At 27.3% G+C, this 17,716-nt stretch overlaps 1 protein-coding gene across 1 annotated transcript in view; it reads right to left on the bottom strand.

The window, feature by feature from the left end:
- Positions 1-719: 719 nt before the first annotated feature.
- LOC129971415 (collagen alpha-1(XI) chain-like) overlaps positions 720-17,716 on the bottom strand; it is a 126,518-nt gene continuing 109,521 nt past the window's right edge. The window contains exons 56-65 of the mRNA XM_056085168.1: positions 17,146-17,253; positions 16,350-16,403; positions 16,209-16,244; positions 13,817-13,852; positions 13,285-13,302; positions 9,840-10,152; positions 7,592-7,704; positions 6,356-6,433; positions 3,148-3,363; positions 720-1,316 (exon numbers count right to left, since the gene is read on the bottom strand). Coding sequence (XP_055941143.1) covers positions 1,173-1,316; positions 3,148-3,363; positions 6,356-6,433; positions 7,592-7,704; positions 9,840-10,152; positions 13,285-13,302; positions 13,817-13,852; positions 16,209-16,244; positions 16,350-16,403; positions 17,146-17,253 — 1,116 coding nt within the window. The 3' untranslated portion in view covers positions 720-1,172. The remainder of the gene's footprint in view (positions 1,317-3,147; positions 3,364-6,355; positions 6,434-7,591; positions 7,705-9,839; positions 10,153-13,284; positions 13,303-13,816; positions 13,853-16,208; positions 16,245-16,349; positions 16,404-17,145; positions 17,254-17,716) is intronic.

Genomic DNA, 17,716 nt, shown 5'->3' with positions numbered 1-17,716 from the left:
GTAATTATACAATATCAATCCATAATAAAACATTTCAAAAGTAATTGTCCTTCCGTATAAAAGCCGCATGTCATGCAGTAATACATACAATATGTACAAAGAAGTGAAGTATTTTCTGTTGTTATTGCAAATATCTATTAATGTTTTCTATGCACCCCAGGATAAATTGTGGAAGAAACAAACTTATTTCACAAAATAACATTTATTTACATCACAATTTGTGTAGCGTTCTTATAAGAACATTTTTACACAAATATGCATTGGCAGTGATACTCTAGTTTTAAAAAATAACTTTACATAACGACAGCAAAAATACAACGCGCAATTGAAATATAAAATGTATAAAAACTGTTTATAATAGCACTTTTAACTGTGCTACAAAGCCATTTCGCATAATGAATACATATTTTTAAATTCTCATATTATTTGAGATCATTACAACAAAAAGCTTTTGTGTTTATTAATATAAACAAAGTATTTACAATTAAAATGATAAAAGGTAACGTTATTAACACCAGTTTCAAAATTCAACAATAGTAAAAGAGAAATATAAAAATCAGAATTCACAAAAGGATTTTTAAATTTATAATCTTTAAATAGAATATTTTTTAAATCATACGTAAAAATAATATTAATTATAATTTTTTAATTTTAGAAAAAAAAAACACATTATACTAAAGTTAAAATTATATTAAGATTTAATATGTTAAAATTTATGTTTGTATAAAAATATAAAGAGTTCTAATGTTCTTTTTTTTAATTCTAAAAAAAGTTTCATTTAAAAATCTTTTATTAATCTTTTATTAAGTAAAATAAAAATGGCAGAAATCCGAATTACACAATTATATTAATCATTACGACACAATATAATAAATATTCTAAGGAATTTAATAAGCCATATCTTCTTACTCAGCAGATGACTTCAGCAATGCTAACATTCATTTAACCAAATGTGATAACGAAAAACATTTAAGAAGCGACACCACGTGAACGAATCAAATGGTTTCAAAGACATATGATGTCCAAAAAAATAACAAACACTTCACACGACATTTCAAAATATTGAAATAATAAGCAAAATCGATATAATTTAGAGTAAAGTAACAAGCTGCACTAAAACAATGCTATATCCAGCAAGTCCGTTGGGGTTTTGAATTGAATGCGATGCCTCATCAATTGAAGCAGAGGGGTCCGACGTCAAATCCGAACGCCTGTTCAGACGATCCGTAATCTTTTGGTAAGAAGTCCACGAGAGGCAATCGTTCCAATTTGGTTGTTCGAACTTCGAACACCGATTTATCGGAATCTTTGCGATTCTGAAAAAAAAGTTACAGAAAAATATTTAATCAAATATAAATAATCATTTATTTCACAACTACAAGTTGATAGATTTCGATTGTATATTTTCTCTTACAGAAATTACGTTTCATGAAATGTTTCAAATTATTAAAAGATTTCATTAAAATGTTATTAGAATAAAAAAAGAAGAAAATTATTTTCAGAAGTCGTATCATTTTCTTTTCTGTCTTCTAAGTAGAAAGAAAAGTTGATCGTAAATAGACTTTACAGAATCCATTTTTTAATAAACAAATGTTTAGATGGTATGTTGAAATATCTCGATTTAAAACAGGCACGATTTCTATATTGTTGTAAATGCAAAGATTTCGATATAGTTGTTTAGAGTTACAACTATAAATGGTACAAAATTTAGAACTATTATGAAACAAAAAAATTAGCTCTATTCAATCATTTTTCTTTTCTACAACTTCTAAATATTACAAAGAACTATGATGGTTTGATCAAAGCTTTTCTAATATTCTGATTTATTTAAGAATGTTCATTTGGCATCAATATTCTGTTATATTTTGCTTAGTGGAAAAATTTCTTGGACATTAAATATGCGAAAAGTAATCCAAAAAAAAGTATTTTTGAAAATTGCATCTATTTTGAGAGTTTCAACTTTTAAAGAAAAATCATTCCTTTTCCAAAGATAAGATGAGTCATTATCTGAGTTACTAATATGTTATACAAATTGAAGCTCTTAACATGAGAATACTTTTAGATTGAGCTACTTTTTGTAAATTATTTGATATAAATTATAAGATATCAAATGTAGCTCTCTACAGGTAGAATTATTGCAGGTACGGAAGCTACAAAATGTGTGTAGTAAATGCTGCAAAAAAAAAAAAAAAAGATTTTTTCCAAAATTTTTAGTTATACAAATAATTAAAAATAATTGAAATTTTAAATGCTTTCCAACAATGACTTCCTTTCGTATTATTAAACTCATTTATATACCACTTTAAAATTTAAAAAAAAAATATTTTTCAGGCATGCCTGTTTTATTTCTGCATATTTTTTCTTTCTAATTCTAAATATCTTGTTTTTTTCTTTTCAAAAATAATTTTAAAAACAAATTGGAACAATATTTTTTTTAATATTGTAAGAAAATTCAAACAAATTTTATTGTTTAGTTAAATTTTTCATTTGCTTGCTCCTGCCATTGTAAAAATTACAATAAATAGATTCACGCTTTCAAAAATTCACATTTTTTTGCACATAAATTCCAAAACAGAATTTACTTTTTCGTTTTTTTTTATTAACATAACAACAGGATCGAATTTTTACAAGTTTTTACACGAATAAAACAAAACCTTTTCTCAAAAAGTTCGAAATATCCTCAATGATGAGCAGTAAAAACATAGATCATATCAAATGAGTGAAGATGAATACAATATTACCTGTAAACAATATATAACTTACATTTGCGTTTAAAATCTGAGAAAATTTCTAAGTAATTACAAAAAATTTATTTTACTATTTTGAAAACATTATTTAAAAATTCAAAGTAATAAACAATATTTTTGAAATGTAACCTAAAATGTTTTGAAATATTAAAGACATCGTTCAAATTTTTTTGCTAAAAATTTTTCAATAAAAAAAAAAAAAAAAAAAAAAATAGAATTTTTTTTTTCTTTCAAAATTTGAAGTTTCACGTTAGACAGAAATATTTAAAAAATAACTTCGCAACGGTATTATTTTTACACTGTAGTTAGAAACTTTACCTCCCAGTCCTATACACAATTAAAATTGTCATTGAAACTGATTAATGGCCGTCATTTAAAAGAATCTGATAAATCCTTTTACCTTGCAGCCGTCTAGAAGTATGAGGGGTTTGGGCGGTTTCGGTCCGAATATCTGACCATTTTCGCCCATGATCTGAATGGAGAGATCGTAGTTGTCATTCTCTTGATCGTACCATCCAACAGCATTCGTGCACGAGTAAGTGAAGTTTTGATATGCTTCTTGACTCAGAAGTCTCAAGAAAGTCAGCTGAATAGCGCCAACGCCTTCATAAGTGATCTGAAAATGAAGGAAAAAATGCGAAATTAACTTTAACATCGATATTTAAGGAATGAATATCCAACATTTAAAAAGTATCATTTTTTTACAAATAAAAGCAGACCAGTAATGGCCAGAGATACCATCACTACCACTACGTGTGATATGAATGTTGGAACAATTTGATTTATTCCTTTTTATTCTCTTCAAAAAAACCATCTTTCGATAAATTTTAAAAATATTTGTAAAAGAGATAACTATTTATTAATATCATGCATTGCTGAAAAAGGGATTAAAGAGCAAATCCAGCGATATTATATATTGGTTTTTTGAGAGTTCAACATGAAGGAAAATTATAATTGACATCTTGCTATTTTAGATATATAACCAAATATTTAATTATTAATTAAAGAAACGCTTTGTGCTTAATTGAAACAAATATTTCAAATCTGTTTTTAATCTCAATAGCACCTCGTACCTTTCGGCCTAAATATTATGTTCCATTTGTATATCAAAGAAGTATTTTGGAATGTATAAGAAAACGAGCTGAATTTGCTGAATGACTGATTAATGCTCTAAAACTATATTTAAATAGAATATAAAAATCTTAAAAGCAGAGGTTTACAATTATATTTTTAAATATAGTATTGTTGGTTACTTTGTAATATATATTATTTCATTTCTTCGTTCTTAAATGTTTTTAAAACTTATATGCAAGTATGTACATTTTCAAGTTTCTTTTCATCTATTTACTGACTGAAAAAAATTATATTTTGTTTTTTCATAATAACAGGAGTGTCACTGTTGTGAATTACAAAAAAAATAAAACGAAGAATCTGAAATGTTAATTTTTTCATGTTTGGATCACAGCATACTTTTGATAAGCAAAAGTTATTCATTAGTCTTAGTATATAAACATACATTAATCGACAATTTTTAAATCAGTATATGCTTAAGTTGAATGATATAGTATGAAATATTTTCATTGCCTCGCAATGGTGATTCGACTCTCATCTTTTTTTAAATTCAGACAAGGAAAAAATTACTCTTTCTGAAAATGCAATATTTTTTTACTCATTTAAAATAATTTGTACTTGGTTATCTCAATGCCAGAAATTTCACAAATTCCATACTATATACATATTTAAAAAATTTATATTTCATTTTATATGAATTCTTGAACGGAGTTTTGTTTGAAATTTCTTTGCTATCGAGATATCTCGGCCATTTAAATGCAAAGATTAGATTTTTCTAATTTATTTATAGAAAAACTAAATATTTAAAATTACAATAAAGTTCTCTGCAATTACAATATTTTCCCTTCATACTTTAAGCCATATATTGAATCACATTTTAAAGAAACGTGTCTCTCCTGATTTAAAAAGATATCTCAAAACTTGTTTTTAAAATCTTGATAGAAGCTCGTATTTTTCGATTCAAATATTAAGTTTCGTTTGGCAAGGTTCCATATTGTCGCTGTCCTTGGAGGAAACTTGTGCAGACCATTTCCTCATTTTTTATTTTTCTTTGGAAAGTGCAAAACCCAATTAGAAGAAATGTTTCAGCAACAACCTTGTAGATGATTACAAGACTGCAAATATAGCATTACGAAATTTACTGAGGGTTGAATTTCAGAGCAGAAAACAGTTAACGCATTTTCGAAATTGTCTATGGCTTTAGTGTACGTATTAATAAGGAATTTTAAATTCATAAATTTCATTGCTATTTCCATATTTTAATAAAAAATTGGCATCTCTAATAAAAATATGAAGGAAAAATCCAAGTATTTTTTAAAAAGTTTTCTTTTATAAAATAGTTAAATTTTGTGACATAAAATTATCTGAGAGACTGCAAATAAAAATAGGAAAGAAAAAGAAATTCTTCCCATTGATTTCATAGTTTCATATTTAAATTTAATTAATAAATCTTTTTTAAGAAATAAGCAAAACTATACATTATACTACAATTATCCGGGACTTATTTTATTTCGGAAGATTATAGATAGAACTTGTTTATTTAAAGTTTTCTTGAAAGTAGTTACAAAGTGCAAATAATTGTTAACCGTCGCTCATATAAAGATACAAATTTTTATTACAAATCAGCATTTTTCCTCTCATTCAATGCCTTTGTCTCTTCATTTCTTTGGAATTTGAGAATTGTTGATTGCAAATCAAATTTTTACGCGAAAAAAGTTTTACATGGGGAAAAAAATAAGCAGAATAAGCTGGTTATGGAAGTGTCTGAATGTAATGCTGTAACGGAAATGACTGGAAACGGTGACTTGATAATAAGGTTGGCTTCGGACACGAAGGGTTTCATAAATTAGTATACCCGATTCTATCAAAACTCCAGTTTGTTTGTAGGTTGTTAGATCTAATGACGAGGGGCAAATACTTTGCTGAATACTTTTGAACTGATGTAGAAGTTTGGAAAAGGGATCACCAGCTTAAATATCGCCATTGTCATATGACCTTAATTCAAAATTACGATATCAGGCCCAAAATAGCGCTCAAATTGTTTTAAATCGCTTGAATTTAATATACAACTCACTAACCTTGATTTTCTATATCAGGAAATTCAATCATTATGAACAGAATTTATAAAGGTATTCAAAAGAAGTTATCAAAATTATTGTTAAGAATTAATCCAATTTTCTAAATACATGCATTTTTATTTCTTACATTTGAAACAGCATTCAATGTAATCAGCATACAAAAAAAAACTAATACTTCAGATAAAAAGTTTTTGATGTATTAAAATTTATCGAAATAAAACATTAAAAAAAAACCCTCTGAAATTTAGAAAATAGACAATCCTCTCCTTCCCCGAGTTAGCAAATTAGAGAAATAAACAAAATCAACAAGATCTGAAAAGCAATTTTGCAATAAGATTAACAATTTATCATTAATTAAAAATTTTTAACAAAAGTTTTTGCTCTTCAGTAAAATGAATGCATAAACTTATAATGTGTAACATTTTATGTCGTCGGTTGCTACCATGAAATGATAGTTACCTTGAAACCGCCACGCAGAGAGCTGAACCAAACTTCTTTATTTCCATCATCGTCATTCTTCCACTGAATATCAGGACTCTGAAAAACATGATTTGGATGATATTTAGCGAGAAATAATAAAAGAATAATTATCATTAAAATCTCTATATAAGGGTGTTGAGGACGAAGTGAAAAATTGTTCATGATAATGATCATTGAATTTATTTGCATTTCTTCCAAAGAAATTTTATAAATCACAACAGTTAGTTGAAGAAATTCAGAAAATAATAAAATCCTTTAAAATAAAATATTTATTACAACAAACGATTAATTAATTCTAAGCATTATAAGTTTCAAATTCAAAGTACTCTAGAAATAGAGTCTGCTATTTTCAATAATACTCTTCGTCCTGTAATCAATAGCAATCAAAAGAAACCAGGTGATGAGGGTGGGTTCGCATTTTTGAACTAAAAGCGAGATTTGTTACATCCACATTTCAACAAGTATGCTCTACGTGGAAATTAAATCGTTCGAAGAAATTTTTTGAAAACTTTATATTTAGTTATTTTTATTAGCATAAATTAAGGTGAAACGCTGCCAACGTTTGCACAATCTATCCATTTCTTCAAAAAAAAAAAAAAAAAAATCACGCAAAGCAGAGTTTTATATTTTCTTTTAATATTGAAAATAGTTTTTGTCATGATAATGAATAGGAGGATCTTGGGTATTCCCTGCAATTTCAAGAAGCTTTTTTTAATTAATTTTAAAAATGTAACTTATTTATTTCACGTTCTGATTACTTACACTTCTGGATGATTAGATTTAAATCATATTTGATATCACAATTATGTATTTCTTTAATAAATTTGACTTTTCGAATATGTTTAATTTTTATTCAATCTCACGTTTTAGTTGTCATTGCATTGGAAGGGGAAAGTAAATGTTGAGTTATATTCTGTTGTTTTATTTATTTAATTGAGTATTTAATGCTTTGAACGGCTTATTGACTATCCAGACATTTGATTAACCAAATAAATAAATAAAACAACAGAACAAAACTTTTATCCATACAAATATTGTTTCTCCATTTAATATTTGACAAATACTACTGTTCTGATGAAAGTTAGAGGCAGCATACCTAATTTATTGCATTTTTCATTTTATTTACTTGCTTACAGTAAGGCTCTTTTTTATATTGTGTACGTTATATGAAATTTTTAATCGCATTTTATATAGGAAATGGTGAACGCCTATTACCGATGCCGTGTGTTTATCTGGATAAACGCAAGTCTGTCCTCTAGCAGTCATGTTGCAGAATACATGGATGGCGTCGTCTATCATGCCTAAGTTGGGATCCACCCAGAACCAGCCTGCGAGAAAAAAAAAAGTGCAATATTTTATAAAAGGATTTATGGTAAAAATGAGAGAGAAAATATGCAATATTTTATGAGAGTTATAGTAAGAATTTAATGTATATTTTACTTTAATATAAATGTTATTACCAACCCATTCACTGTAACGTTAAGAAAAACAGCGAATTGTTAATATTTAGAGTAGCAAATGAATTTCAATATAAAGCGGTTCACAAATTAACAAAGAATTTAAAGAAAAGAGATTGATAAATCAACGAGTCGATTTTGTACGCATTTCGAAGTGCTCTATATGTGTAAATAATATGTAGGAAGTATGTAAACAGGAAGTTTAATTCTCTTGACCTTGCACATCATGTTGTCGCAGATAAACGTATAGATAAATATAAGGTTTTCTATGTGTTCTGTCTCTAAACAAATATATTAAGAAGCACTTAAAAGGCATTTCTGAAGTCTTCATTTTGCAGATTTTTAAAATAACTAAAAATCCTTTAATTCAATAAGCCTTCCATATTTTCAATTTCATACCATAACTCCCGTCTTTGTAGTTTATATAGCGTTTATTGGCTTTGATACAGATGATATGAGATATAATTCTAATAATTAGATTAAAATATATAAAAATAACAAATAAAAATTACCAAGTGAATACAAGAAAGACACAAAAATTTAATAACAAAAGTAAATACTGAAAGACTTTGAAGCATGAGTTAAACACCTAAAAATTCTAACCCTCCCCTTCTAAGCACATTTGCCTTTCATTAAAGTATCCGAACACATTCGGAGAACTATTTTTGAAAAACATGGTGTAGACATACTTCAACCATATTTCTGGGTTTTAGACTATTCAAAATTAATAACAGGATGTCAATATTTGAAATAAACATTAAACCTTTTTGAAAATTGGCATTTAATAGCATAAATTTAAACAAATTCTTTAAAATTTTCAAATTGGCTACACCAAAAACTATTACTCTCATCCGAACAAAACTTATACCAAAATAAACTACATAGTTTTCTCTAGAGAATGAACTACAATCTTATGGTTATAATAATAAAAAAAAATTTTTAGAACAAGTTGAAGAATTTATCATGAAATTTTTAGTAAATTTATGACGTTATTGTTCAAACAATAGGTTGTAAATTAAAAAAATATTCCCTCAATCTAAATTCTTTTAATTCATTGTCTAGAAAATAGTATAAAGACAAAGTCCATCAAATTTCATAGTAATATGATAATTATATTTTGAGTTATTTGATTTGAAGTGAGCAAAAAATAAGAAAAAAAATCAATTTTGAGAAAAATGCATTTAAAGTACACATTAACATATTTTAATAATAAATTATGTGTGTACATACTAAAATTGGCCACATTTATAGGTTATACCTTTTTCCTCCTCAGCATTTAATATTTTCCCTTTTTTAATCATTTTTTTTTCAGGCAATTTTTGTGTTTGGCAGTGAATGCCGCCTAGATTCGCATATTCTGATTTTGTCGAGTTCAGCAAATGCTCTAACTGCATTTGCACTATTATACACTCCAATAACCTTAAGAACATTCAGTAATCCTATAAAACCTTCGTTAAAATGTATTACAGACATAAATGCCCCTAATCTGAGGATTCGGAGCTGGCGCAAAGACATTTTTAGGTACAAATTTCCACAAAACATCATTAAAACTCTCATTGTCATTTTTCATTTTGCAGTGCAAAAAATGTTCCATATTTAAAACTAAATTTGTGTTTATACAAATTTTTAACATGTTTTGGGTCCTTTAAATCGGTACTTCCGATTATTCAAATGTCCACTGTCAGTTTACCGATCATTACGAAAATATTAATATCTTGACTTCTAATTAACGTGGAGATAAAAGTAAACTTGTTTTGGATAGCTGAAAGACTTGTCTATCCAATAAAAGAATTTTTTAAATGTCATTTTTGGAGAAAATTGACTTTTTTAATGTGTTCGGATACCTTAAACCAATATGAAAAAGTAATTCCATTATTTATACGATAAATCTTAACACATTTGAAAGATGGCATTTCAGTTTCTTTAGAGCTTCTTCTAAGTACTTTCTTTGATCAAATTTTTCAACCATTATTTATTGTTGTTCTAATCATGAAAAATTATCCTACCGTCTTGGAAATCTGGGTGTCCCAGGTAAAGATCTCTACAGGTCCTTGCCGGATTCTTTCTCGTTCCCAGAGGTTTCTTGATCAAAACTATCTCCTTTCGCATGATGTAGATGTTGGCATACATATTGAGCAATTTGTCTTGAAGGGTCTCTGGCTTATCGTCCTCCGTTTCTTTCTTTTCGTCTTCTTCTTCCTTCTTTGGTTCGTCTGCAGGCATGAGATCCCCCCGAACACTTCTTCTTTGTCGATAGTAGGGATAATCTCTTTGGAACAGAATTTCCGGCGGAATTTGAGGACCTTCGCCAGGCGGTCCCTATAATAATTCATTTCCTTCATTATTATTTACAGTAATAAATGAAGTGATCTATGGTATTTTCTGTAATAAACCGAGAGAGATTTCTTTGGTTTTTAGCATTTTTTCTTATTAATAATATAAAAGATATTTCTCCGAAAAATGCCGTATTTCAAATATGATCTTCCTTTTTTTTTTCTCATGAAATGATTACTACAGATTGAACTTGTTTGATGCTATTTAATTCGGTGACATTATATTAGATATTTTTTCTGCGTTATTACACATATTCGATTTTGACACTATTTTGGGGTTTATATCCCATTTATAATCTATGGAATAATAATTTTATTTAAATCATCCAAAAAAAATTTTTTTTTCTTTAAGCCAGTAACATTCTCGCTACTATCCATCAATACCTGACGATGTTATCTAATGCTGATAGACCCATTAGGTTGTTAATTACTCTGTGTATCTTTATTCTAGAACATTTCTCACTTGTAATGTTATTCTATTTTTGCAATTAAAGATTTTCAACTGATAAATTTTCCATCAGATCTGAATTTTACTGATACCGGAAAATGTAATTACAAAACATTACAAATTCCTTAATTTTAGGGGGAAATGAAAACTTTTATCTACTTATCTTATTTAGTAACTATTATTTGATGATTTTTTAAGAAAAAATTTGTAATTTGATACTTCAGAATTTAAAGGCGATTTATTCTTCTAAAGGTTTAAAGGATTATTTCTTCATCTTTCTACAGGTCATTACACTCATTATTTTAAAGATTTCAAACAGTTTCATTATCAAAATGTTGTTAAGAAAATTCAGAATTATGTTAAAATATATTTTTATTTTGATAATTCTATATGAACTCGTTTATGGACCCAGTAGTAATATTCGAAATCTTGAACAAGTTTACACTCCTTTATTAGTGACTGGATTTAGAAGGATTGCACTGAAATTTTGAAACTTAAAAAAATTATGTAACAAATGCCAATATTTTGCCAGCCAAAGTGTCAACTCTTTGTTCTCCTGTGATGCACCTGTTTGTCAGATGCAACAATATTTTATTTTGATACTCTTATATACTTCGAATGCTTTATACCAAACAGCCATTATTTTATTTCATACTTACATCATACAGTACCTGATATATAAATCTTTTTTACACAAACGTTGATATCCAAGTTTCACATTATTTGAAAGAGAGTAAGCATATTGTTTGCATATTTATCATCAAGACTTATTCCTGTACTCTCTTATTAAAAAAAAGAATACATTTTTTTATTCTATTTTTTTTCTGAAAAATCCCCATTATTATTATTGTTTAAGAAAGTCTTAGCTAAAAAAAGAAGAAAATGCTTATAAGTGAGTATAGAGTTGTAAGTGATACAATAGTGCAAATAATTCCTATAGAGTCAAGTATTCTAGATTCCGAATATTTTAATAGAAAACTAGAATAATTTTAATATTATTTAGTAAAAAATAAGGTTTAGTTTCGTCCTAATCCGTTTGAATATTCTAAAAATTGGTACTCAATTATGACAATGTTTTAGAAAAGTATTTTGAAATGCCAAAAACATAATCCAAATAATTCTAAAAAAGTTATGAGTTATATATTTCAAATATCAAATACCTATTCGGTTAAATTTTAAAAGCAACTCTATTGTTGTCAAAAAAATTTCATCAACATTCTACCCCATTCGTAAAAATAGTTCCTTGATATTTCTGTATTTTCCAACAAACGACGGATTGAATTATCCATCACATGCGTCACAAAATGATGAATTATTAATAAACATTTTTCTATAATCCAAACAATGGCTGGAAATCCAATATTTTCATGCCACACCCATTAATTGACCACTCCCTGTTTCTAAAGTTAGAAACAAATGAATAGCATGTTGATGTAGCATCTGTTTGATCAGTTTTAGAAGGGACGAAAAATTCTGCTATCCTCACAATGAAACGGAAAACATTACGTTCTTTTTTAATCTTATCTAAACAAAGAAGTATATAGCTTTATTTATTGAGCAATTTCTAAGATAAGAGAATTATAAAAATGATAGGGAACGATAAAGTGAAAGTTAATTTTGTTTAAAAAAGATTTTAGCAGCATGTTTCCTACAGTAGGTTTAGTGAAATAAAAGGATTATTTTTTTCTCAATGATCATATGAATAAACTTATCTTTGGAAGTCACAAAGATCTGAATTTCTGTAATAAACTGATTAATATTTTAATTGAAAGATCCTCGTTCATCCTTAGTTTGGAATATTAACAGAAAGGTTCAATGTCCTGTTTCTGAAAATTTCGATCGAACTACAATGGAACATTTTTTTAATATTTTTTTTCTGAAAGCAGGATTAAGAGAGATCGATCTATTAGATCCAATACTGTCTTTCATCTAAATTAGAATCCTCTTATTTCGTTGTGGTTTTGCTGCTACAATATTCATGACATGGCTTCTGTTAGATACTGCCAAATGAATAGGATGCTTTTGAATTTTTCATACTATCATTTTTCATTCTTCCTACATAGTAATGAGATAGCTAAAGAAGTTATAACAAAATTGAAATAAAAAATTAAAAGTAAATCATTGAATGAGAAAAAAATAATCCCTCACGTAAAATGATTACCATGGATTATTTCATAGGCTATATCAATTAATAATGTGTTCAAATATCTGGTAATAAATGAGCATTAAATTTGATGGTATAAAGCATTTTTACATTTGTTTTACAGAAGAAAATGTAAGGGAGAAAAGTAATTAAACAACATAGAGATATCATAACAATAATACATCCATTTGAAAAAAATATTTTTCTAAACAAATTCTACAAAAAATGTCTACAAAAATTCAGATGTTCTGAATCAGTTTCAGAATGTAGAAAAAAAATTTCTTCAAGAAACATAATACAATATTTTCTCGTAATATGGTTCAAATCTAAAAAAATTATTATTTCAGAAATCTAGTAGTTCAATGTATTAATCGAAACATTTTATCTATATATAAGTGAAAAATCACTTGCGACAACATAATTTATATCTGAACAGAGAAATAAAAAGAAAACATTTTTGAATTATTTTTTAATTGTAAGAGAAATTTTACTTTATGATAGAGTATATCGATATAAATGTTACTTACAGGTGGACCATGTGGACCCTAGAAAAAATATATAAAAAAAAAGAAATTAGTACAATTTTAAAATCAGTAAAATTCATATCACATGCAATACTATACTGAACATGATGGTAGAGAAAGATGACTTAAAGATGAAAGACTATGAAATATAAATGGATTATTTTCCTTTTAGTTGACAAAATTTTGAAATTATTTATAGAATTTTGTAGAATGTATTTAAAAATAAATAAAATGGTGCTTGAACTCTACTATATTAAAGTGGGAAACAATCTAGATTTTAAGTTTTTACACTTTTACATAATTTAATAATGGCATTTTGTAAGCACGTTTTTATAAAAGACTTCGAATTAATTCAATCTATTTAAGACTAAAATACATACAATGAAATATTAATTAGAAATATGTAGAATTCGCATTAAATAGGTGAAATTTAAAAATATTCATTTCTATTCTTTCTATAGAAAATCATTTGGTAGAAACTGTAGTATATCACTTAATTGATGATAAAACTTAAAACTTCAATAATTATACTTACTGCTGGGCCGGGGTCTCCTTTAGGGCCAGTCGGACCCTATAAGGGGAAAAAACCGTTATTCGTATGAATAAAGACAAATACAATTTATTTCAAGAAATAAGCTGTAAATATATTTCTGCTTATTAATGAACAATGACTACATCTTTTTCCGTTTAGAAGGTAGAGAACTTTTTGAAGATTCAAGCAGAAATTTTTTCCTATAGAAGATACGTTTGGGATATTCTCCGTTATACTATAGATGAAATCATAATGAAACTTGATGCGAATATTAGTGATATGTAAAAATGTACAGTTTAAATAACGTGATTACACAATTTTTTTCAATACTGCTACCAATTACTTTTCAGTAATTAATTTTACCAATTCTGATTGCTTTTCAGAACTGATATTCAATTGAGAAGAAAATTAAAATACATTTCGGAAATAAATTTTAGTTTGAATGGTTGTTACAATCGATTCGACAAAATTCCTTATTAATTTAGATCCTTATAATTCGCTTTGCAGTCAATCGCAATTTCCTTTTTCTTTTTTTGTCAAATGAGAAATATTATCCTATTAATCTTACATAATTCACAAATATTTTCTACTTTCTTTGCTTTATGATAACATGTTTTTTACTTGTAATTTTTTAAAAATTTATGTTACTATTTAATTGATGCATATGTTTGTATTAGAGGTTGAATAGTATTGGGTTATTCAGAAAATTTACTATATTCTTTTAGTGATCATTGTAAGAAAACTGAATTGCAATCATTAGCAGTTTTTTATGATATTATGTTGACATTAAATTCATTCAGATTGAATATCAAATTGCATAATTTTGTAAATACTCTATTTTATTACTTTTTTTCATTCTTTTCTTTTCTTATTGCTTTTATTTTTTATATCAATGTTATGTTTTGTGAATCAGTATTAATTATCATCTTACAATCTGCCCGTTTTTTTTCTTTATTTTATGATTGTTTTCGTCATCTGCATTTGTGTAAGTTTGTGTCTTGTCAATAAAATGCTCATGTCAAACTTATTATACAATACACAAGAGCATTTCAAGTTAATGGACTTTTTATTAATCAACTTTCTTTAAATTTCTCTCCCTTTAAACAATTGCATTCCAACATTAGCAGACTGGCAGGACCAACAAAGAAGTCATTGTTTTTAAAGGATGTGATTTGCCTCCCACTTCATGCTCGTGACACTATTTGCATAATCTTGAGGTTATAGTTGCCAAAGTTATGTCTTCAAACTTTGTAGTATAATATTTTCTGATATGTAATGATTTAACTGAGCTCCAAGTCAGAAGCGAAGAATAATAATCTGCGGATTTGAAGTTATATCTACAAATGCTAAAGCAAATGCAGCAGTGTAAATTTTAAATAGACATATTCTGCGGCTGACAAGGTCGCAAATTCAAGAATGTTTTTACTTATCCTACTTAATGTTGCAAATTCACCACTGATTTAGCATTGCAAGATACGTTGAGGTCCTCCACGTTTTCGAGGTAAGAGTCAAGTACTTCTACCGCCTGCGCGAAAAACCACCACTCTATATATTTTAACTACAAAAAGGGGATGTGGGAGCATTATTTCGATAATTGTTATAAGCTTGGAAAGAAATAGAGGGCATATGGAATAAAATACACTAATACAAAATCATTTTGAATTATAAACTACAGCAGAAAGCAATAATTATGACTGTCATTTGGAATAAATGTTTGCTGATATTCTATATACAATACTAATTATTAAATCTTTGATTATCAAGCAGAGATAGAGTTTTTCTTCAAACTCAGACAATTTCCATACCTATACTATGAAAAATAATGAAGTTAAATGTACATGCAATCTAACATTTTTATTACTCTTCTTCTAGCGCGTGGGTAGGCATAACCACAAAGGCAACGTAAAAGCAGCGGTTAATTTACTTTAAATATTTCTTGAGTTCAATTTACTCTGAATATTTGAGAAAAATACTAGGAATATTCATAATCTGACTGAAATATTCAATAACATTCATAATGTACATTTCTGTTTCCCTTTATTTTTTTATCTTTTAACATTTACCTTTCTACCAACATAAGTGATTTACTTCGGTTACCTCCGCCCAATTTACTATTCTTCTGATTCTTTGAATACTAAAAAAATAGGAAGAATATTGTAATTTTGTATAAACATATTTTTTTTCTGATGTTTCATTAATTTGTCAAACTATGCCTTCAAGGGTTTTTTTTTCTCTTGCTATTTTCTATGTATTGCTGGATTTTTTTTATTCAATACCATTTTATTCATTTGTTGAATCCTGCTTTTTGCTTCGAATAATATAATGCCTTTGATTTATATACTATGAACATATCATATTTGCAGGCCATATTTTGTATGAATATCGAATAGTTTACCTGCGCTCCTTTTGGACCAGGTGGACCTTCCAAGCCCTAAAATTATATGTATTATTAGATAGATGACAATTCCTTAGTAAAACAAAGCAAGGTAACACATTCTTATAGCATTTAAGAGAGAGAAAATAAATATTAACTTACTGGTTCTCCTGGAGGTCCATCATTTCCTTTCGGTCCTTCCATTCCTGGTGGACCCTAAAAACAAACAAATTAAGCTTCAACAAACCTTATTTCTAAACTTAAAATCTACATAATTAAGACAACGATTTCATTTGGTACTTCAGATTCGTCAAATGCAGAATTTTAATAAGTTGAGCCTACATAAAATTTATTTAAAGACAGGTTGCAAACTATATTGATAAACAATGTAACAATTTAATTTCAAAGAACTTTGAAGCAAACTTCAGAAAGTTCATGCAATTAATAATCAGTAAAATGCTAGAAAATAGTGATTCATTTCTCTTGATGAGCGAAACATGTTATCAATTTGATTTAAAGAGAATCATCATGATTACATTGAAGTTTTCATTTATTTTAATAAATTTGAAATTAAATATAACCATTGCATATCCATAGAATTTTTGTGGTATTTAATATATGACTAGATATGACAAAAACTCAGAGAAGTCATTTTTGAAATCAGATCGATCAAAAGCTTATCAGGTATGTAACTCGTCGAATTCTTTTTATCTTTAACTGTAAGTATCGGCCCATATTTAAAATCTTTTGATCAAATATCACAGAAACATTACATTAACTTTAATTAAAAAGAAGGTACAAATCGATTATTTTTATTTAAGAGAAGAACAATACACGATAATATCTAACGCCCAGTTTCTATATCCTTTTTTTTTCTTTAACTTCAAAGTCAATACTTGTAATAAAATACTTTATCATATTACAGGCAATAGAAATTTTCTTATAAGATAGCACTTACAGGATCTCCTTTCGGTCCTGGTGGACCTTGAGGACCTTTTTCACCACGTTCTCCTTTGTCTCCCTGCATGCCTTTCATACCTGCCCGTCCCATAAGTCCTCGATGGCCCTAAGAAAAACAAAAGCATAAGAATTTAACTTTAATTATAATTACAAAATTTAGGATATAAACGTTTTAGGAGCATAACTGCATAAAACTAAATACGACTGACATAATCCAGTTTTTAGGAATTAGATGAACAATCATTAATAAAAGCGAATAACACACTTTTTCTTGTATCAAAAATCCATATTGAAAAACTTACCTATTTATGCAAATGGGATTATAACAGTAACTCCATCACTTTCTTTTCTGCTTTTATCATCAGTTAATTAATTCTGCTATTTTTTCTCAAAAATCCATATTAGAAATAGAAGCACATATTTTATAAGTTTGAATATGGATTTACAGCAAATTCTGTCTTGATTTCTGCTATCACTGTCCTTGTTTTACCATCATACTCTATTCTACATTATAGGTTGTCCATAAATCAAAACTTTTTGATATGCAGCTCAGGGACAGAAAATTCCAA

The sequence above is a fragment of the Argiope bruennichi genome, chromosome 6 (assembly GCF_947563725.1).
Source record: "Argiope bruennichi chromosome 6, qqArgBrue1.1, whole genome shotgun sequence".
Taxonomy (NCBI): domain Eukaryota; kingdom Metazoa; phylum Arthropoda; class Arachnida; order Araneae; family Araneidae; genus Argiope; species Argiope bruennichi.
This window is presented reverse-complemented; position numbering and strand designations above follow the sequence as displayed.